This window comes from Dermochelys coriacea, chromosome 7 (assembly GCF_009764565.3).
Source record: "Dermochelys coriacea isolate rDerCor1 chromosome 7, rDerCor1.pri.v4, whole genome shotgun sequence".
NCBI classification, from domain to species: domain Eukaryota; kingdom Metazoa; phylum Chordata; order Testudines; family Dermochelyidae; genus Dermochelys; species Dermochelys coriacea.
Window position 1 is genome coordinate 107009588 of NC_050074.1, and position 24108 is coordinate 107033695.

General features: G+C 40.7%; 1 protein-coding gene across 2 annotated transcripts; it reads right to left on the reverse strand.

Annotated features, from left to right (window-relative positions):
- Window positions 1–591: 591 nt before the first annotated feature.
- On the reverse strand, window positions 592–21138 carry BUB3 (BUB3 mitotic checkpoint protein). Of its 2 annotated transcripts, XM_038411064.2 has the most exons (8): window positions 21003–21138; window positions 17502–17696; window positions 12882–12951; window positions 11007–11158; window positions 7154–7312; window positions 4351–4528; window positions 3744–3960; window positions 592–945 (listed from the first exon to the last, which is right to left on the reverse strand). In XM_038411064.2, exons 2-8 carry the CDS (start codon window positions 17694–17696, stop codon window positions 936–938), a joined length of 981 nt encoding a protein of 326 aa, XP_038266992.1. In that variant the 5' UTR covers window positions 21003–21138; the 3' UTR covers window positions 592–935. The 2 variants fall into 2 exon arrangements, with proteins under 2 accessions (XP_038266992.1, XP_038266993.1); XM_038411065.1 differs by lacking the exon at window positions 592–945 and having other exon boundaries at window positions 3740–3960.
- Between the last annotated feature and the right edge of the window lie 2970 nt (window positions 21139–24108).

Here is a 24108-nt window from a genome sequence, read left to right on the forward strand (position 1 = left end):
AAAAGGGACATTGCCCTCTCCTGAGCAGAATGGGGGTCTCTTTGGAAGAACTGGGTTCCCATTCTTATAAACTTCTTTTCTCTGCACTTCTCGTGCTGTTGTGTGTCCTCTGGGGTCTCAGGCTAAGTCTGCAACCAAGAGTAGGCCACTTTGCTGCGGCAAAAGCCCCAGTCCCAGCCCCAGTTAACTTCCATTTCTCCACTCTCAATAGTTCCAAAGCATAATTGATTTCAGGCTTTTCTCTGAACATGCAGTAACTGAAGCACTGACAGTCTGAATTTCATGCACTTCACACTTTGCTTTTCCTTCAAATGGGAAACTTTTCTGCACTAGCAATAAAGTTGTCACTACAGCCTAGCCTTACTTATACTTTATAACTTTGCAAGCATTGTAAGAACAGTGATTGAATAATCAACATACCTGTGAGGTATGTAGCCCCATTTTATTTGATGGGGAATAAAGAAAAAAGGTTACGTGATTTGCCAGAGCCCACATCCTCAGAACTCATGTCCAATTATCCATCCTGGAGGCCACACTGCTTCAAAGATTTTCACAGAACATTAAAATTACACTACCCAATGCATTTACAGATAAGGTTTTTTTTTTAAAGAGATTTATTGAGCAGTTCAGAGATCACTGGAAGTTCCCAGAGTTAAAAAAAATTACAAAATGCAGTAAATTTGCTTACAGGAAAGAACTAATTTACATTTCAAACTGTGGTTAAAGAAAACATTGATTCTCTGATGTTCTAAATAGAAAAGATATGACAGTAGAGGACAGCATACTGAGGTACATAAATATACGTGTTTTTTCAGTAAAAAGTAAAAGCACTACAAAAAATTCTTCCAAAAATTATCCTTTAATCACCATTTCAGGTTAGGAGCAGGTAAATAAATCTTTTGTAGAGAAAGGAGATGAAGCTTTTTGCAGGAACTTTAAGTAGATCTGAAATAAAGAAAGTATGTTTCAACAAGTGACCGTTAGACTTTTTAGAACATTCATATCTTCAAAATTTCTATACAAAATAAAGATGTTATTAATCCAAAACAGCACAGAAAGGACAACTATTTTACTGTACCAAAAATACGTTGTAGTTTGTCAGCAAGTCATAAGCCTCCCAAATATCCTTTATTTAAAAGGCATTATTTTTCCATGTGCTTAAAACGAAATATCTGCAAATGTAAGATGGTTCACATTAACCTGAAAAAGTCACTAAAAAGCACTACTAACTGAAGCTATTACGCAGAGAGCTGTGGAAAAGTGTTCCATTTTAGGAGCAAACATTGATATGATGCATTCACACTATAATATTCGGTACTAAAAATCATTCTTAGTCACCAGAAAGCTGGTGTCCTAAGGTTGGCACAAGCAACTTATAAATGTCAGAAAAGCATATAAACCTTGTTAATGTTTTCAGAAATTCATTTAAAGATAGAAACAGGTCCAAATAGATGCCTGTCTAAATGCATTGCAATTACGTTACAATTATTTTCCAAATACACAGATATGCTCTGTCTTTTCTCAGCTTATTACTGACTCAAACAATTTGCCCTTCTGGGATCAATTGTTTGCTAATAAATAATTGTTTACAGTCACAAAATGATATTAAGGAGTATTCTGATTAGTTTTCCTTCTACAGCCTAATAAGATTCAAAACTAGCTGATTCCCAAGAGTCTAACCTTAACCTCACTGTGTTTAACAGCCCAGGAAACGATGAACCATCTGTTTCAGAAAATAATGGAGGGCCAAGAGGAAATATTGTTTAATTGTAGATTAACCTCCTCATAAGGCAGAATGAAGCATCTACAGAATTAGCAACCACAACCAACAATAGATAAAAATAGCTGAAAACAGCTCTTACCACTGTAAGCCTCCTAACGGTAAGTATTTGTTCTACCTTACAATTACTTATTTTTAAAAATCCCAACAAGTTTACCAAGAGGTGTCATCTTCCAAACAACAAAAGACCAGAGAAACCACTGTGGAACATCAAGGGACAAAATACTGTTGATTGCTCCTGCCACAAGCATGAAGAGGGAATATGTACAAACCTTTATCCCACCACAATTTGAACTTTGGGGTAAGGGAATAAACATCCCTGACTAGAAGGACCTGTAACACTATGCTGCTTGGAATTTGGAGAAGGCATAAGGAAGGGATCCCCAAGCTGCTTAGCTTGGGTTAGCCCTCAAGGAGGCACAGAGCTTGCATATTAAAGCAGCTTCCATTACTTTTTGGAACCTAAGACTGTAACTCGCGTGTCTGTTTACCTGCTTTAACTTTGTAAATTACTAATTTTTTTTTTTAGTTAATAAATCTTTAGATAGTTTATCATAGGACTGGCTACAAGCACTGTCTTTGGTGAGAGATCTAAGGTACAACTGAACTGGGGTAAGTGACTGGTTCATTGGGACTGAGAGTAACCTGAATATCGTTGTGATTTTTGGTATAAAGGACCATCTATCACACAGGCTGGCTTGCCTGGGTGGCAAGATAGAGTCTGGAGTGCTCCAGGGGCTTGTCTGATACTCCATGTTATGGCTGTTATAGTACTTGAGGAGTTCACAATTGATACTTGGTTGTTGAAATCTAAGTATAGAACACAACCTGTTTGGAGCGGCTCACAAATGTGGGTGCTAACCTCAGGGCAGACTGTAAGAAGCAGGGGACAAATCCCAGACACTTTGCCAGTTATTCTAGTGTTCTACCATCAGTGTTATTAAAATAACCATAAAATTGTGATGTTTTAAAACAAGTGTCACTGCATGACAGCCTGTGGAGCAGTGCATTAAAAAAGAACAATGTCAGAGTATCTGTTCCAAAGTGAGATGCAATATTGATTGATTTTAATAAATCACATAGTCTTGAGGCTCAGAGAATCCAAAACTCTGGAGATTGGCTATACCAAATAGGTAGAATAGTAACTCCCAGAACAAAATAGTCAAAACATAAAAATAAAGCAGTTTGAGATTTAGAAAAGCAAAAAACTAGTCAGCAGGGACAAACCTTTATAATAACCAGGCTGTTAAACCTGTGTATTTAATCGAGTGCCAGATCACAAACTATAGAGGTTATTCCAGTGTACAATTCTGTATTGTGATGTCAGTTTCCATTTAGCTTTCTTTCAAATGGGCATTAACAGAAGCCTATTCTGCCTGGCACCAAAAACATCATTGTTTTCCTTTTGCCAGAAATGGTAGCATAGAGTCTGTTGTTAAAGGTTAAATACTCAAAATATAAAGAGACTGTTCTCCAAGATAGATAGGATGGGAACCCCTTTACTTGATTTTATGCATTCCGTAGAACCAGTTCAATGCATTTGCTTTGAAGGGGAAAGGTTAGATGTATTATCAGTGTGTAAAGAAAAGATTAATACTTCAAAGTCTTAAAGATCCAATACAGCAAAATTTGCTCAAAGTGAATTATTCTTGAAATCTTCAACTTAATTTTAAAGAAGTCAGTCAGCAATAACTCCTTAGCTTCAAATAAAAGTGCTTATTCAAAAAGAATAGGAATTTGACATTCTCCTGTTACAAAACAACTAGACACAATTTTAGCCATAAGACATCTATCAACCTACGGATATTGAAAGCTTGGGAGAACAAGATAAAATCAACTCCAACCCTACTGTCAAGCTGCACTATCTACTAGGCATCAATAATGCTATTCATGACTTCAGGAAAATTAATAAATCCTGGGATGAATACTCAAAAAGGTTCAAATACAGGTGAAGCATACTCACTTGGGTTTTGTTTCTGCATCTGTCACTTGGCGAATGAAGATACCATCTTCAGGATGTTCAATGTCATCCATTTCATACATATATGATGCTGCTATTGCAAGGGTGGTTCCATCATTACTGAAGGCAAGCGATGCTATGCTGGTGGGATACCGATGGAACTGGCACAGTCGCTTCTTATTAAATGGATCCCAAATGTTTACAAATCCATCAGAGCCACCTACAAATGGATTATGGGAGGGGGAAAAAAAAAAAAAAAAAAAAGGAGTTAAGATATTGTAACTGGAAGAAAACCAAACCGTTATAGCATTTAATGCAACCAGACAGTGACAAACATTATAATGAATTTTGTCTGTCCAAGGACACTAACGAAGCAGTTTTGTAACACAGAAGAGTCCACAATTAATGTGTTAAAGAAATAAACCTGTTAAGGTTAGGTCCCACTGCATCAAAAGAAAAATTACAATATCTTGTTAAAAGCATTAAGTATAGTGTATTAAGTGTTCCAGTAACAGCTGAAACCTCTTAATTGAAGCCTAACAAGAACTAGATTTATTTAAACATCTTTAGTACCAATAATGTTATACAACCTGATAAGTATCTACTGTACCTGTAGCAAATGTGTTGTGGATGTTATGGAAAGAAATGGCATTAACTGGATAAATCTGTTCAATATTATTCTCCTTTAATCTGTGACATTTGAATGCATACTTCTTCTTCTGTATTTCAGGACTTGGATCCAAATACTCTACTGCAACACGGCCTTCAATAGAGCTTAAAACATAACCCTGCCAAAAAAAATATAAAATTATATATACACACACACACACACACACACACACACACCTATCAGATTTGTATGCAGAAGTTTTGTTAACTACGATTAATCTTATATATTTCTAGAACCAGACACAAGAAACACTTCACAAAAATTTATGAATATTTTCTTTCATATTTATGGTTCCCAGGTATACAACTAAGGGCCCATCCACATGATTTAATTATTAAAGAGTCACAAGAAAAAGCTTCCCTACAACTGCACCTCAAATAAAAGCTTAGTGAGGTCTAGAACTGTTACCCACAGGCCCTAATCACACCGCTGATTTCACACGCATAGTGGTCAGCAAGTTACAGAGTTGAACACTCCATATATGGCCACCTGCCCCATGCACCCTACTGATGACAACTTTCACAGAAGCTCAGAGGGTGACAGGTCATATTTCCAGTATATTATTTCATTAAAACTAGTTCAGGTTAGCAACTAAATTCACACATGCATTCAACTAAATGCACAAAATAAATCAGAATAGCAATTTCAGAGCACACCACTTGCACTCCAAAAAAGCATCTGCTTCTCTACCTAACTATAATACTAGCACATAGCAAATATAAAGAGGTCTTTTTACTGTAACTTTGCCATAGGTTTAGTATAAAAGTTTCTCAGAAATAGAAAAATAATGAGGCTTACCTGAAGCAAGATTATTCAAATCCCAGACTACAGTATAGTTTGAAGCATCAAGTTGTAACTGGACCACCACCACGAGTATCAGAGATGGAAAGATAAAGCTTTCTAAACTCCTGGGGGAATTCTGTGCCACTGCGCATATACAGTATTAATGTCCCCCCCCAGATTTCTTTGCTTCCCCGCAGAAAAATGACTTTCTGACAGGGAAGCAAAGGGAAGCTGCAAGAGCAGTCGTGCACCACGCCCTAGTTGCACAGGCACCTGGAGCAGCCGGCAGAGAGATAAATCACCACAGGGCTGGGGACACTCCAGCCAGTGGCTGCTACCCTGAGCCAAGAAGCTGCTAGTCTCAGCGGGGCTGGAGGCAGGAGAGGATGAGACTTCCTCTTCCCCTGCAAGGAGTGGTTGGGGCTGTGTCAGACCCACCTCCAGAAACCTCCCCCAGCCACAGGAAGTTCAGCATCCTCCCCTGCTTCCTGCCCCCATCACTCCTCAACTGTGGGGGAGGGGTCACTGTATGGGGAGCTGCTCCCCAATCTGCCCAACCCCATGCATCTGGACCTCCCATTCCCAGACACCTCCACCAAGCCTCACCCCATTCACCCAGAACCCCCCTAGCCCTCCATACCCGAACCCCACCCCACTGAACCTCAACCCCTGCATCTGGAGCCCCCCATAACTCTGACCCCCTGCCTCTGGACCCCCACCCTGCACCCAGACCACCCCGCCACTGAGCTCCCTGCACTGAAACCCCCACCCTCCTGCACCACCCTGAGCTCCCACATCAGACCCCCAATTAGCTGCACCCAGACACCCACCCCAATCCCCACTCCCCCAGCACCCAGACCCCCTGCTGAGACCACCCCACCCAAACCCCTCCACTGAGCCTCAACCACTTTCACCTGGAAGTCCCTGCAGAGTCTCATTGCCCCTAAACCTGGAAACCCCCTCTCCCCCAAACGAACCTCTGGGCATCCAGATCCCCCCCACACCTAGACCCCCCCACTGATCTGTCTGCAACCAGGTTGTCCTACACAGGATCCTTTCACCCCACATTGAGCTCCTCCACACTTGGATCCTGCCTGGTTGAGCCTACCTGCCCCACACCTGGTGCGCCTGGTTTATTTCTACTCACAACTAGCTCTAGAATGAATAATTAGGCCTCCCACTGCAAGTATTATCCAGCTGTCACTACTTGCACCTGAAAAGTTTGTTCCAAATTGTTCCTTGCTTTCCACTCCAGGAGCATTGCAGAGGCACCCAATTAAACCCTTGGGAAGGGAATGAAGGAAGGAAAGATGACCTTACTTATTCTTATGCAATTCCCTCTGGCTAACAAGGCTAACATGGCCATCAAAGATTCTAGAGGGAACCCAGTAGAGCAAGGAGTCAAAACAGTAAGGGAGCAAGTAATAAATAAGCTTATAACAATTTTTAGTTAAATATGCTGCATACTACTACACTTATCTATAACCCCAGGCCACACTATCGTTGAAGAATTGAGCACCTCTTGAGGAACTGATGGCATATGTGTCTAAAAGTCACACAGCAACAGTAATCTTCTCTTCTCTCTCCTCCTCTGCCTCTTTTGCTATTTTGGAAAGGCTTAATTGTCAGTGTTCTGATGCATTAACAATCATCCTTTTTTAAAGGTGCTAAAGAGGGAAAAATTAAAAGAAGAAGAGCGAGGACAGCAAAGAAAAAAGGGTTGGGGCTTTTTAAGTGAACATTTTAAAACTACACAGTGTTTGCAAAAGAACATGGGAACAAGTAGCTCAATAGCTGTCCTTAATTTTAAGAGATTAAACTATGAATTCAAGTTAAATAACTTTTTAAATGAGTAAAAAAAAATGTACTGAGCCGAGTTAGAAATCAACACAAATCCATTTTTGCTACAGAAGATTAAGTTATTTGAATCAGGGATAGAGTTACTACACAGCATACATACCTGTTTGTTTGGGAATGCTCTGATGCAACGGGTCTGATACTTCAGACTTGACTCTCTTCTTTGCTGGACATAACCCATGTTCCGCAAATCCCACACCAAAACTCTCCGACCTGCAGTCCCCACAATAAGTCTATCTCCAGACACAGAGAGAGTGTACACCTTCTCAAAAAAAATTTACAAAAATATTACCAGTTTGTTTCACCTGGATTTCCACCTTTTATCATCAAGTGATGAATTAACTGGAACATTGAATTAAAAAACAGATGACCTCTTCAATTAAGTATAGCTATAGGTTTTTTTTTTTTTTTTTCTTTTTTCAACCTGTAATTTAAGTGCTGGATGAGTTGCCGTAGTCTGTAGCATAGCCAGTCTGGCAGTACACAACATGAAGATGCAAATTCTGCCTTAACTCTAAGCCTTAGTGCATACCTTAAAATACAGCTTAATATTGTAGCATTGTATATGTAGAACTGAACTTTGTGCTGTATTTTAGCTAATATGTACATACGACATTTCAAACTTTAATCACTCGGTCAATTTTATTCAAAATTATCTTATTCCTTATCTCAGTAAGATCCACACAACAAGCCAAGTTTGATATTTCTGCCTTCAGCTACTGTGTTACCCATGTGCACTTTCTGAGTAACAAGAGAACATTTTTACATACATAAATGGAAAATTTCAGACCAAAAAAAAAGTAATTTGCAAAAATTATAAACTGAAAGAGAGAAAAGGTTATTCAAATTGGAACTCGTCTTTACTCATAATGTGCACAAACCTGCAGCCACTATCATATTAACCCCGTAGACCAATCACACAGTACTCTACCAAATATTTTCCTTTTATTTTCTTCCCCCTTATAATCCTATGTTTCTTTAAAAAAAATCCTCTCTCAGACATGAGCTTTGTTAATCAAAAGGGAGCATCATTAAGGGGTATGCTGCTAAAAAAAGAAATATTAAAACCTATTTTCAAAGATGTTGAGCAACTACAATTCTAAATTAAGTCAGAGCAGAGCTACCTGGCATATCGTGGGGCGGGGGGGGAGCCCATAAAGTGCAATGCTACTCTGATAAATGACATCATAAGGGTTCATGTTTATTGTTTCCTCAATAACTTTCACAGAATCTTTTAAGTTTGCAAGAGATTGGGTTTCTAACTACTAGATGTATACACTCAACCTGGGATCTGAAAGAAAAAATAAAATGAAGCTTGGGTTGTTTTTGTATCCCATCATCAGTAAAGATTCTGAAATCAGAATTCAATTAAGCATTCTGATGACACAGCCAGAAAAAAAAAAAAAAAAAAAAAACAGCTAACACACAGCTATGCTGCTGCCACCGGAATGTTAGTAAAAGTGGCAAGTAGTAAAAACAAGCTTTTGCTAAAGCAAGTTAACATGGCTAAATATATAACATTCTACTTATGTTGTCAGCATCTCATTAGAACTAAAAAAAGTTAAATATATTGTTCACCACTTATGCTGTTTAATTTTGACATCTATTTGTACAGCAAAACTAGAGAAGTTAACTTCATTTTCTGGTTTCATGTACTACCCATGATGCTGCTGAGTTTTGCCAACACTGTAAGGAAATGCTTCATTAAATTAAATGAAAAATTGGTTTTATTTAACACAGTTCCATGTATCTCAGGGTTTGTAAAAGTGTTTTTACAAAGCCACCTTTGGTCCTAAACTATTTGATATGATCTTTCTATGTATTATGCTACCTACATTCAGGCATGCTGTCTTGCTAATTAACTTTGTTTCTAAAAACATGCTTGAATATTTGAAATTTGTTCTCGCTTTTTAATGGATTGGCTCTCTAATGTTCAGCCTACCTAAGACTTATCAGAAATTTCTAAAGAAATCTAATGGCCCAATCCCACTTGCCTTCCTTTTACGAAAAGAGCAAGAAAAATAGGAGCACAAAGCCAGGACAAGCATTTGAATAAGATTCAGTTTTAAACATGAATTAAATACTTCCCAACAGTTTTATAGGACGGTCAAAAAACTCTTCTATTTCAGATTATATAATGAAAAGAATTTAATAGTCTACATTTATATTGACAATCACAAGGAGTTATACATTTTAAATAATGATCATTTTTGACTATTACATAAAATTTGATGCAGGTGTAAACAGACAGTCACACAAACAATATAAATTTTCACATATATAGAAATAACCACATTAAGAACGTTAAACACCCTAAATCTTCTTTACAAACTGGTGTCACACTTGTATAATAAGCATTGTTTCTACACCTCGCAATCATAAATCAAATGAAACCACTACCATGTAGCTGACTAGATGTACACATTTATCAAAGACAATATTAAAAAAGTGACATAATGAACCTTGCTGAACCAATAAGCAGCTTGATTCAGTGTGGCTGTCCATAAAACGATATTCTGTCAGCAATTTATCATAATTCTTTACATGCTACACACAACCATAAATAAACTAGAACTAATGCAATTATTTTATTCAGAATAAAGTTCTTACCAGAAATAGATTCAGTAGTGTTGTGGGCAAAAATAATAGCTATTTAGATGCAACATGGAACATACTGATAGCTCTAACTACAACTGGACCACATGTATAGTCTAAAGAAATGGATGAAATCAATAGTAGTGCAGAACTGTAAAGTATTCTTTAAAAGTAGCTATCTGGTTATGAAGATATAGTGATATAATATATAATCTTCATGTATGTCCAGTGAGACTGTTGCCTACAATGAAAAGGTTAGCATTCTATGTAACTAAAGCTTACAATGTCATATTTTATTCTTTTCCATCTACACTTGTCAGCAGCAGAGTTGCATATTAATAATAGCGAAGAGATGGCAGCACATCATCTCTGCTAATGCTAACTAAAATTCAACTTATCACAAAAATGATTAAATGATTTAGTTCACACGAAGTAAATTTTTCTTTCATATTCTAATTTCTCCCACCATCCAATTTACTGTACATCATAAGACCACAACAGAATTCAAAACTATTGGTGGCTTTAGTCTGTAAAATCCCAGAATTTGAACAGCAGAGATGCAGATCACTACTGAGGCACAGTGGTAGAATTGTTTGGGGGAAGTTTACACACCGCATCCTTCAATACATCTCACTGAAGCCAATGAAATTAGTCCTACTTTCATGAGCTCTACATTTTCTTCAAATTTGTCTCGATGTACAAGAATTGGATTTGTTTACCAAAGACTACAAAGAAGTGTTGAGAATAAAGTCCTACTTTCCTAATGAAAGCTGGAATCCTTAAACTAAGGATTACTGTACTAATCTTCACAGACTAGCTAAAGACTTGTACTATATACAGAACACTATACACCAAAGCATATGTTTCCACTTAGCCCTGATCTACACTACAACATTATTTCAATATAACTACATTACTCAGGGGGTGAATAATTCAGCATAGGGAGCACTATGTCGGCGGCAGAGTTTCTCCCACCAACATAGCTACCACCTCTCGTGGAGGTGGAATTAAGACGATGGGAGAGCTCTTTCCCATCAGTTTAGAGCATCTTCACCAGAAGCACTACAACAGTGCAGCTGCTGTAAATTTGTAGTCTAGATTTTCCCTTGGAGATTATTTCTCATATGTCAGCTAACATACAAGTTTCAGATCTTATAATAGCCATAGTTTCAAGGTAGGACATTTCCCAAGGGCCCTTGACAGCGCCACAAGACATCCTCTCACCCAGTAGACTAAAAGGAAATGCCTTGCTTGGAGGACATTCATTCTTAACCAGTCACTGTATGCATTATATGTAGTTTAACAGATGATACTATACACTTAGTATTAATGTATATAATAATTATTGTTTAAATACAAACCTTTTCAGGTTGAGAGAAAGTTCCTGCATTGCAAGGAGTTCTGGGATCCCACAATTTGACTGTCTGATCCCAACTTCCAGTCACCATTACATTTACCTCTGGACAATATTCAACACATCTGATAGGAGCATCATGCGTGCCAACTAGATTTTCTACAAGAGAATAAGTTTATATGCAACTTTACTGGTTCCATTAAAATCCACAATTTCTTGAATGAAAAGTGCAGAACAATATTAATATAGAAGTAAAACTATAATCTGCCATTCACTAATGTGTTGGCATGCTGAGACATCTTTTGAAGAATGCTTGGTCTTCTGATCTTTGCAATCAAATACCCTTTTAAAAGTGTTAAATGTAGACTGTCTAGATACCGGCTGAGATTTTCAAGGGAGCTTAAGGGCATTAGGCAGCTATGTGGAGATTTTCAGAGGCACAAAGGGGAGTTAGGTGCCCAACTGTGATTGACTCTCAATGGGAGTTGAGCACCTAAATATTAGGCTCTTTTGAAAATCTCAGACATCGACTGTGTATTACAAAAGTTTAATCAGCGTAAATGTGGGACAGCTATATTAACTCATGGCTTTGCCATTTGAGAGTAATTAGGCACTCCTAACAAAAGGCAACAATGAAACAGTCATAGCACACCATTATTCATTTCACACCTACCTACCACATAATACAGAAAAACAGTATGAGGTTTTTAAAATTGTATTGGTACTCTCTCTATAAAACCTGGCTTCTTTTGTTACCCTAATTCAAACATCTTTGAACAGAAAGGAAAATTGTAGCTAGTAAGATTATAGAAACTTCTAGAGTTCCCTTAAATAGCCTTCTGAGACACAAGGTCCCATACTGAAAAACCTTCCATGTATCCTGCTGGAAAGCTGGGAACCATTCCTTCCCAATGTCACATTGCACCCATTTTGGCCTCACTATGTCATGAGAAGTCAAATCTTAATCACATTCCTGGAGCAAGACTCAGTATTGCCCATCTTCCTGCAACTCCAGCTAGAGTAGTTTGGAAAACAAAGGGGGAAGAAAATATTTTTCTGGCAGGTTTCTTTTAAAAAGAACATAGCAAGCTGTTTGATAGTGCTCAGAATTTTGAATGTTCCCTCACAGAAACTGATTAGTAGGCAGAGCACATGTGAGGCCGTAAAAGGGGAGGTGGGAGGGGAGATGATAAAATTGCATTTATCACCAGTTACACAGGTGGTATGCATGCATATACCTCATTAAATGTATAAAACTGAATGTTATTTTAGAGTTGAAAATGTAAACATAAGACAAAATAAAAAATTATGGTTATAGTAGGCAAAGCTGGTACCACAAGTAACCTTAATTTTGGCATTTCCTAATTTTTGTGTGCTTGACTTTGCAACCTTAATAACATAGGGTTTTTTCGCAAAAAGAAAAGGAGGACTTGTGGCACCTTAGAGACTAACCAATTTATGTAGCTTTCGTGAGCTACATCTGTGATGCATCCGATGAAGTGAGCTGTAGCTCACGAAAGCTTATGCTCAAATAAATTTGTTAGTCGCTAAGGTGCCACAAGTACTCCTTTTCATTCTGCTTAGAGTTGTCCATGGCTAATTAAAAGGTTTAATTTATCTAATACAAGTATATAATAATGTATGAAAATAAATGGAGCTTCTCCCATTATACCTGTGACTGCTTTCTAAAACACTATACTTAAGTACAAAGAGGGTTCATGAATCAAACAACTTTTATTCTTTAAGCCAGTATCCACCATCTAAAAAACCACAGCCATATACTACTTTATTTTCAATTAATTCATAGTTATAAAATTCAAACAAATTCCACTGGTTATTTGTTCACTTAAAAATCATCTATTACAGTATTCAGCCAGCTTACCTTGGTCCGTGTTCAAATCATGCATTTTCAACTGCTGATCTAATCCTCCACTCCAGGCATGTGTAGGATCCTGTGAAGTAAGAAATTCTGCTTTATTGTATATGTTCAGTTTTCTTGCCTTAAATAAGTGTCTAGGTGTCACCCTTAACCTCCGGGGCACACTCCAAAGTACCTCCTTTCTTGCTGGAAATTAAGGAAGATGGAGATTCATAGGTACAGGTGGTGGAGGTTAAGGTCCTGAACCTACAATCAGATCCACACAGGTAGATCATGTACCCATTCAGAACTTCTAAAATCAAGAGTTGAGAATATTTCGGAATGAAAGAGTTTTACAATATTAGGTGGAGTGCTTTGATTTCTGTAGAAGAAAATAATTAGAAACTAGAAATTGCAATTTTATATATTGTACAAATAAACTTTCTTTTTTCCATTTTCTATCTGAATTAGTGACACATGAAGATTCTTCAAATGACTGTCAATGCAGGTTAACAGTCCTATTAACTTCTGGTATGTCCATGTACAAAGGGCATCACATGACCTCCCAAGCACCTTGTTGTAGCCGAGTGTGGTGCTGTGGTGGCCTGCTTCAGTTTCCACCTGTCAATGAGATCACTATAACAGCCCAGTAAAGGAGAAATCAAAGTCTACTTGACAGCAGTACCTCTCCCTTCAATAAAAGGGCATTTGTATAATGCTTCAGAGACCAGATAAAGTCCCAAAACAAAAAAGTCTGTGGGTTCTAGCAGCAGCTCCTTCTGCTGTATAGTCTCAGGCTTCTCCACTGCCACAAGAGCTTTTGTAGTCTTGTTCAAGGTCTCTCTACCTGGAGAGCTTTTGCCTAGTTCAGGCTCCAAGGGAGCTCCCCTCCTACAGAGCCTCCTTTCCTCTCAGAAACTTCCCCAACTGAGTCCTCCAAAGCCTTTTATTAGGCCCAGATGCTCCTTAGTTACTTGCCTTCCAGTTACTTGGGCCTTGTCTATATCACACAGTGTGTTTTGTCAGCAAAAGGCAGCTTTTGTCGACAAAACAGTGGAGGTGTACACACTAAAATGCTCCACCTGCCAAAGAAATAAAACCACCTCAACAAGAGGCATAGAGCTTTTTGCAGAAAAGTTAGATTGACGAAGCGTCAGCATAGACACTGCGTTCAGCACATCATCATAACTGGCCTCTAGGAAGTAACCCACAATGCCCACCGTGACTGCTCTGCTCACTGTTTTGAACTCCGCTGCCCTGCATCCAGTTACACAGGCATGTGCCACTCCTCTTTCAAAGCCTCAGGAAGTTCTGAAACTGCTCAGTGTGGTGAGCTCATACAGGACTGCAGCAGTTGGCAGACAGGGCAGGCTGCTGCTGCGGGAGGTGGGGAGAGAGAAGAGCGACTGCTGTGCTGTGCGGAGCTGGGGAGGGAGGCCGGGGCTGATATCTGGGTGTCCCCCTCTCTCCACCGGTGTACCAGTCTCTGCTGAGCTGGAGTCTGAGGATAGGGGGACATCAGCTGTCTGTGCGCCAGCTTCTGCGTCAGGATTGGTTGTTTCTGGCTGCTGTCTGAACTTAAAGAGACAGCATGCCGACACACTCACTCTTCCCCGACACACGTACTCTGTGTCTCTCTCTCTCTCTCACACACACACACACACACTCCCCATCTTGGTCTCTCTCATACACGTGTTAAACACTCTCCCACCCACCCACCCACATACATCATGGGCTTCTTGTTTTAATGTTCAGCAGTGTCAGTTTGGTCATATTACGAAGTGTTATTTTAAAAAGTGATTTTAAAAGTGTTACGTTTTGGGCACACACAGCAATTATTTCAAGGTTCATAGCACAGTTCAAACAAACAATGCTAGGCTCAGAACACTACAGCAACACACATTACTGAATCTCAGTGTTAATTTGCTCCTTCAAGGCATCCCCCAGCCAAATAGCACCCCCGCTGGGCTCCTCTTATAGCCTTGCAAGCACAATACTGAACAGCAGTGCAGGATCCATCCTTTCTGACAAACATGGCTGAGTTGCAGTAACCAGGCAGTTGAAAAATGGCTGGCAATCTAGGAGGATATCCATAGAACGATAGAATTGAGAAATCCTCATATTGTGGTGTTATACCTGCCCCCATGAGCCATTGCAAACCCTTCCCAAAGCACCCTGTGGCCAGTTGAACAGTGGGATAGCTACCCACAGTACACTGCTATTTGTGTCAATGCAAGAGCTGCTATTGTGGATGCGCTCCACCGACACAAGCAGCATAGTGTGGGCATGCAACAGCAGTTTAATTACAGCGATGGCATAACCTGCATCGACAAAACTAGGTACTGTAGATAAAGCCTTAGGCAGTTAACTATCCCCTGGAAGACTAGGGTTGGTTCACGCCCTTCAGTGTACTGTTACAAGTACACTGGGCATCTGACACCCACTAAAGGGTAAGCCATGTGAAGGTCCCTTTTAAAGTAAATCTGAAAACCAGACCCACAAATGCTTGTGTGTTAAATTTGAGTAGAACCAAGGATATATTATAGAAGGCTTAGGCGCAAGTTTAATTAGTCCTAACTGGAAGTCCTTCCAAGAATGCATCAATATCAAGGCAGTAGAGAATGCTTATGTATGGGGCAGGACATTCGAAATAGTTTGCTCTCTTTTAATGTATTCCAGAACACCAAAAAGAGAATAGAAATTTAATTGCTTTCCCCTAAAGAATATTATAAATAGCAGTGACAACTGGATAGACTTTTTAAAGGATGCTTTGATTCCTGTGCATGTTCTCAGTGAAGTAAAGCACAGGTCAATTAGCAAGACAGAAATTGTTATACCAGATTAAACCAGTAGCCTATATAATGCAGTATCCTGTTTTCCAATACTGGCCAGTAGCAGACGTAGGTGGAAAGAAACCCCGCAACAGGCAGATATGGAATAACCTGCCCAATAGAATGTTTCTTCCCCAACCGCATTAATTAGAAATGGCTTCTATCCTGAGGGTTTCTATCCCTTCCAAAAAAAAAAATTTATTTTTTTTAAACACATCCATACCATTCTGACTCAGTGTTAGTTATCCATATAAAAGCCCAATCCTTTTTTAATTCTAAGCTCTTAGCCACATTGATATCTTAAGGTGATAAGTTCCTCATGCTAGTTGATTGTTGTATTAAAAAGTTTTTTTTTTATTTGTGTTAAATTTACTGCCTTTCAATTTCACTGAATACCTCTTTGTTGTTGTACTATGAGAAACGGTAAACAGAAATGCCTGATCTACCTTCTAATTAGTTCCTATATTAAATGAATACAGTTTATCAGTTTATTTCAAAGAGAACTTCCAAAGTTTAGTTAAAGGGGTCCCCCCAAAAATACACGTCTGCACAATAGTAGAATTACTATAAATTGTCTAGAATGCACCTATTGTTTTCCCTACAAGATTAATTAAGAAACTTCCTGACCTAAAGATTAGACAGATGCAAGTGATTATTTCAACCTTCTCCTGTGTCAAGAATTAATGATCTTTAAGGAAAAATATTCTGAACATAAGATACTTGTACTAGCTATAACTATTCATAATGCACTAACTTCTCACCTAGCCATACTAGCTACCTTCATACTTAACTTTCCAGAACTGGACAATAAACTGAGGAACTGCACTGTTAAATAGTTGGTCTGCAGCTATGGTGGAGGGGCACACAGCACATCACAAGGTTGAGGGAATAAAAGAGGAGAAGATGCATAGAGGCAGCAGGTCAGTCTCTCATTGTAAATCAGAGCATTCCTATATCAACTGTAGATGGTCCCAAAGGGCTGTTATGGCAGTCAGGGATTACCAGAATGCAGGAGCTCCCCCATCTATGTCCCATACCCTGCAGAAAGACAGGGTGACATAGGAACTCTGCATGACTAAACCCATGTACCAATGCTGCTATGCTGCTGTAAGATTGCTCATGTAGCTGCTCTATGCAGACAGGAGAGAGATCTCTGGTCAACATAATAAAACCACTTCCACCAGCAGCATTAGATAAGGCATCTTTAAGGCAGCTTTGCACACCAGAGAGGTCTGAAGCAGCTCTAGTATATATGAGGCTCAGAGGCTAAATATTAAATAACAGATGGGTAAAGTTGATTTGTCGTCTTTTAAAGCAATTTTTAATAGTTTAAAAGACAATTCTAGAATATGAATAATGAGTTTCAGAATTGTTGCAACCCCTCAATATTACAGCAAGATCATTGCCTCCAGTTGGCTCTGGCAGGCCCAAGGCCATCTGCTCTGAATTTAAAAAAAAAAAAAAAAATTCACATCCGTCTGAATGTTACTTAAAAGAAGCACCCAAGATCAGAGACAAAAACTAGAGCAACATTCTCTATATTTCACTTTCTTTCTGTATAACCCATTTCACTACAATCAATTACCTCTGTTTGTATGGATCTTTGACACAGCAATAGAAAGAATAAATTTAAAAAGTCATAAAACCACAAAAATAGTAGGGGCAAATGTAGCTTTTTTTTTTTAAACACACTTTTAAAAAGCAGACTGCATTTCAAGCAACCACTGTCCCCTTTAATTTAAGAGATTAAAGTACTCCCTTTGTAGCTTTGCTAAATAACTTGAATCCCACATAACCAAGACGACATACTTACATAAAATGCACAGTCGAGCACTGCTCCTGAATGTTGATACTTGAGTCTCATGGTGTTGGCAGGCACATCATAGAGACGGACAGAAGTATCCCAAGATGAAACAAGCAGAAACTGAGATGTATTAGGACTAAACTTTACGGATGAGATACCATCTTCTGGTGGTTGGTTTAATTTAAATTCGTTTGATCCAGTCATCTGAATTAAGATTATAGAAAAGTTAGCTGTCATTACAATAATTAATAGGAGTTAGAAGTGGCAAGTTTGTGGAATAGTCACTACATCTAAAAGCTAACAACATACTATAGAAAAAACTGTAGAAAATTGTTCCATTTATTACTTTATAGCACCTAAATGTGTGCTAGGCACTACACAGAAATCACAGAAAGGCATACTCCAGGGATGGCCAAACTGTGGCTCACGAGCCACATGCGACTCTTTTACCATTAAAGTGCGACTCATGGAACCCTTCACGCCCCCACCCCATTCTCCACCTACCAGATTAGGGGTGGGGAGCTCAGGACTGCCTTGCAGTGGGGTAGGAAGGTAGTGGCTTCTGCCCAGCAGAGAGGAGGGTCTCAGGGCTTCAGCTCTGTGTCCCCCTAAACTTCCAGCTGCTAGAGGCTGGGACTGGACGACAGGGGATGGATCACTCAATAATTATAAGGTTTCTGTTCATTCCCTCTGAAGCATCTGGCACTGGAAGAAGACTGGATACTGGACTAGATGGACCGTTGGCCTGACCCAGTATGACCTTTCTCATAGAAGTATTTTCAAATTCAGGGATTAAATATCAAATATTACAGAAGTGATCATCAATAGGGATTGAAAAGGGAAAAAAAAAAAAAAAAAACAAGGTTTACAGCAACATAACTCAATTTAAGCACCTGCACATTATGGTGGTGCTGGTGAAGTTTTTTTTAGTATAAAAAAAAAAAATAAGAGTAAATATCCTTGATTCACTTATTGTGGGCACTCCGAGGAGGCAAGTTTTGCAGAATTTAAATAAGGTGTAAGAGTAGCTTGGGGGACACCAGAGAAAGGGCATGCCACAAATACACAGGAGGTGGCATAAAAAAAATAAATAGAAGAATGGAGGGCAATACAATACTGTATTGTCTATTGGAGGAAAACTACCAAAAAGCCGAACCAAAAAGAAAATAAAAAGGGGGGGGGGGGTCACCGATTGGAGTCACAGTATACAAAATGAAAAGGAGTACTTGTGGCACCTTAGAGATTAACAAATTTATTAGAGCATAAGCTTTCGTGAGCTACAGCTCACTTCATCACAAAAGCTTATGCGCTAATAAATTTGTTAATCTCTAAGGTGCCACAAGTACTCCTTTTCTTTTTGTGAATACAGACTAACGCGGCTGCTACTCTGAAACCTGTCAGTATACAAAATGTTTCTAAAGCTGGTACCACTCCCATAAGCTTCAAGGAAGTTTAGTTACACTATTTATAAGAGCAATTCTAGCTTGTCTACACTTCTGCTCCAATAAGTTCTAAGACTGTTTTAACTTTTTGGTAATTTCCATAGTATAGACAGTCAGATAAGTAGAGAGGGGCAGTTATGTAGGTAGGCAGCGAAGGGGAGGTCAGAAAGTCTAAATTTGATTCAGTGGAGAAGAGTCAGAGATTCAAGGTACAATCAACGTGTTAAGATAATTTTAGAAGCTAAATTTTGGGTAAACTGAATATGGGCTATGTAGGTATCAGGAAACCCAAGGAAGAAGTAGTTGCAATAACCAAGCCAGAAGGTGAGGGTATGGACAATATTTTTATCTGTTGGGGAACAGAGGAACGATTGGATCTTGTGAATGCTGTAATTTAGATGAAGAAACAGCAAGAAGTTTTAATCCCTCAGATAGCTTAATACATAAGCACGCATGTATGTATGCAAACACTACGCTTTCTAATAATTTATTAAATAAAGATCCTTTGCCGGGGAGGGAACACCAAAAGATATTTCCAGAGGAAAGGACTGATTTGTATTTAGACTCCTTGGAGGGAAGGAAATGGTAAGACAGGGAGTTATTTGGGGGGGAAGAAGGGAAGGAGACAGGGAGAGTGCTTAGAGACTGTTTTGGAGTGGAGAAATTCCTGGGGACTGGAAAGCGTGCTGAGGCTGTTCGGGGGTGAAACATTGGGTGGGGAAGAGAGCCGCTAGGATGGGATCAGAGGAACCACGTGCAGAGGTTGGGGGCACCCAGGATGGGATTCGGGGACTGTATATGGAGGCTGGCAGAAGCGCCCCAGGCACAGGCCTGGGGTAGCATTTGAGGGCTGTGCGTGGAGGCTGCCAGGAAGGCTGAGGCTAGACGGGGACCCACCCAAGATGAGATGGGGGGAGGGTGCCCAGACAATGGGACAGGAGGCATGCCAGCACACAGGATGCAATTGGTGTGGGGAGGCCACCTCCAGAGACTGAAGCTGGGAACCAGAAGGCCCCCCCATAATTGAGGGTGTGGGAGCAGAGGCTGGAGTCTATTGGGGTGGAGGCCCTGCCTGGGACAAGACGTGGGGAGGGGAGGCAAAAGCTAGAAGGGCGTGAACTCAAGACAGGAATCGGGGGCAGTGTGCAGAAGCTGGAACGACCTGCACCCAGAACAGAAGTCGGGGGGCCAGGCACCCAGGAAAGCACTAAGGAGTCATGTGCAGAGGATGGCACAAGAGAGGCTGAGTGGAGACTGAGGGGGCAGCGCCACGCATCCCAGGGACTGGATTGGAGGGGCCACCTGTAGAGGTTAAGGATGAATGGCACCCAGAGCGACACCGGGGGCCATGCGCTGCAGCGAGGATTCTGGACGCACCCAGGACTTGATTAGGAGGGTGCCCGTGTATGGAGCTGGATGGAGGCACCCATGCCCAGAACGACGGACTCGTGTGGAGAGGCTGCAGAGAGGGGAGCACGCTTGTACCCACAACAGGATGGGGAGGCGGAGGCATGGGCAGCGGTTAGGCAGGGCCCGCAACAGACACGGGTCCCCCCGTGTGGAGGCTGGACACAGGGGGAACCTCGGGGGAAGTCGGGAGCCAGGATCTGAGGAGAGCCGGGCCCTCGTGCACGGAGCCTCACGGGAGGTGCCCCCCGCCATGTGGGGAGCCGCGCGGGGGGGGGGGGTCTCACGGGGCGGACCCCAATGTAGGGAGCATCCGAAGGGGAGCGGGGAGGCGAGCCGCGGGCAGAGCAGCAGGGGCGTGACGGGGAGCGGGAGCAGAGACGGGACCGGGCGGGGAGGTTCCGGGAGCGGGGCAGCACGCGGGGGCTGGTTTGGCTTCACTCCCAGCTCGGCGAAGCGAATCGTTCCCCTGCAGGGGCGGTCGGAGGGTTGAGGCAGCCTCCCGTCCTGAGCCAGCGCGGGGCCAGGCGAGGCGCTGCAGCCGGCCCGGCCTAAGCCCTTTTCCGCTGGCCCCGAAAGAAGCGGGGAAACAGCTCCCCGGCCCCCGGCTCTCCATTCCGCGTCGTTCCCTCCCGCCCGGCCCACAGAGAGCCCGGCCTACCTTGCTGGCTGTCCCGTTTATCGCGCCTCTGGGCCTGCCACCAACCGCCACTACTCAGCGCGCGCCGCGGCCGCAGCCCCGCCCCCCAACCGCGCGGGTCCTGCCGATTGGCAGTTTTGAATGACGAGGCGACACATCCCAGCATACCCCGCGTGCACCTGTGCAACTACGACTCCCAGCATGCAACGCGCTAACCGGCACCGGTGGCTTCTCGTGGCGAAGACTACATGTCCCAGTGTGCCATGGACCCAGTATGCCAAAGGAACCGGTCTCTGGCTGGGACCTGGCATGCTGGGACTTGCAGTGTACGCGCCTCGGCCACCTTCTGGTGCAGGCGGAGTTATCGTTTGGCCAAGGGGTTCCTTGCCTAGGTGCTTTATGGGACATAAGGAAGGTGGGTTGTGCTGATCTGGCTGGAGTGGCTGCTGCTCTCCTCTGGGGGGAGAGGAGAAGGGAGCTGGTGAACAGTAGTGAAAGGTCAAGGACAAGCAGCCAAAGTGGGATCACTGGCGCTGGGGGCGATCCCCTCGCCCCACAGAGTGTTCTCCTGTGCGGAAACTCCATGCACCGGCTTCATCCATGCTCCATTGTTAGCAAAGAATCAGTTTCATTCATGCACCCATCCACCCATGGGGAAGACATAGATAGACATAGATCCCCCATGGGGATTCATGCACCCAGTCTGTCCCTACACCAGCTCTCGCTCCTTCTTTGCATCATTTATCCATAAACCAGGTCCACTCATGCACCATTTGTCCATGCATGCATCTTAGTATTAACTGCATGCATGTACTGGCTGTCTCCACGGCCCCCTCTGTCGGAAAGTGCACTTTTTTTTATGGGTCCAATAAGAAATAGAGAGGCATGTTATTAGTGTTCTAGCTTCGATTCTATTTGCTTTTTCTATTTACTTGTATTTATATATATTTAATTCGGAGTCTTAGCAAAACCAGTTGCATTAGAACTGGCCTTGTAGGATTCTCTGTTTTTCCTCCTCTTCTTCTCTTTTCTTTTTAAATAAGTACCTCAGCTGAAAACGTATCCTCCTCTCTACTGTTACTTAACTCTATAAATAGATATTATTCAACTCTTTAAAGCTTTGTGGGACACACTTTGTATGATATTCGCTCCTCTAAAGGGAATAGTATTTATTCCACTTGTACTCTTCATGCCTCTGTGATGTAGCTGCGGCATTCCCCTTACAGTTTTAAGCGATTTCGTTTTTCTCCCACTCTCTTTAATTCTTGGACATCAAAAGCTCTTCCTGATATATTTGCATAATCTTATATCGCATTGGGTTGTATTAATGAGAAATGCAAAGGACAATTCGACTCTAAGAAAAGTCAAATTTGTTTTAATTGGAAATTAATTATAAACGCCTGCTCCCAAAAGTAAGATAGACAGTTATATAAAATAGTGCGAATGAACTGAAGCTTACCCCCTGATTTATTGCATCTTAATACTACCCAGAGAGTATCAAAAAGTTTCAAGATTGAAAGGGTGAGGGGGAGATACTCTGATTGTAAAGGTTCCTTCAGTCCAATCTGGAATTAATACTGGCTGCCTTCCGGATCATCCCTAGGAGTAAGCTTCTGCGTTTACCAATGTAAAGAGAGTGGAAAGCAGCCAATTCCACACCGATATAGTCTTGCTATTGCAAACATGCTGTATATATGACTCAAGATGTCTGCTTCTCACCAAGCTAACAAGGGTAATTACTAATGGACAATAGAAAAGGCGTCCTTTCATTTCTCTAGCTTGGAGGAGTATGTCAAAAGATTATTTTAAAATGTAGGGGGTTACAAAGGAATCTGAAATATTTTTATTAACAATGAATCTCGAGTGAGATATTTGAATTTAGTTTTTATTTTCCTTAATATAATGCAATAAATAAGACTATTTTTGTATGTGTGTACGTACAGAGAAGAGCATGGTATGATTGTGATCATAAAAAGCTTTGAAATGCAATAATATTGTAGTCAAACTTCACATTAATCTCAGCCTCTTATTTCTGGTGTATTTTAGAAAGAGCTGATATTTAGCTGTTAATAATATTAACAGGCAAAATAAATCGGAATTATGGAAGAATCGAGAGTGAAAATGCAAAATGTTTCAATGAATTCTTATTTTTTAAATGCCAAACCTGGGCAAAAATTAAAGATGATAATGTGATTAAATGATCCTGAATCATAGCAAACCATGAGTTTGATTTTCATCTGAAAAATATTCACCCGAAGCCCTTCACTATAGTTTATTGAATTTGATACTCCAAAATACTTTAAACGTCTTTTTCAAATGTTTGGTTTTACATGAAAGGAAACACTCAGAGAGTTTTCATTTCATTTCATTTATCAGGATGATACCGTTATAATCCACAGGCTCTTTTTTTTTTATCGTAAATGCAATGTCAGTTGAAAGTTATTGCTTCTTAAAATATCTTCCTGTATTCAAAACCTTAACTAAGGAACAGGTGGCTCTGATTAAAATGCAATGGTACCTGCAATTTAAATAACACTTGATGAAGTATTTACTTTTTGTTTAAACGATTCACTTCATCCTCTGTACAGAGGAGGCTGCAGGTGTTTTTAGCACTTGCAAGAGAAGCGGCTAAGCGCTAAAATCAATCATGGCTCCGAATGTCACATTTCTATTAAAAGGAGCTGGCAAGCACTTTACATGTGATCGTGGCATTTAGCAGAATACACTGCAAACTATAAAAACACCCCTCATTTCCGGAAACCCTTCTCTGCTCTGATCACTTAATAAAGAAGGTTCATCTTATTTCCAGATAAAGACACCAGAGCTGCTGTGATCCAAATATATTTGACATTTGCAAAGTTTGGGGATTACAGTCTGTAGTCTACGTTTCCCATTCACGATACTTATAATGGAGGAGGTGAGGAAGAAAAATACTTCTTCACATGCATAGCCTCAGTATGGTTTTCTGGCGAGAAGAGGAGTGTAAATATGAAGTAGAAAAATATCAAACAACAGTGTGCACCTATGTAGACAATGCTGATTAGGGGGTACATAGTGGTGGGTGTAACTACATTTAGATATTCTATTTAAAAATGAATGATTAGTTGCAGCATTTTCAATATTTAGA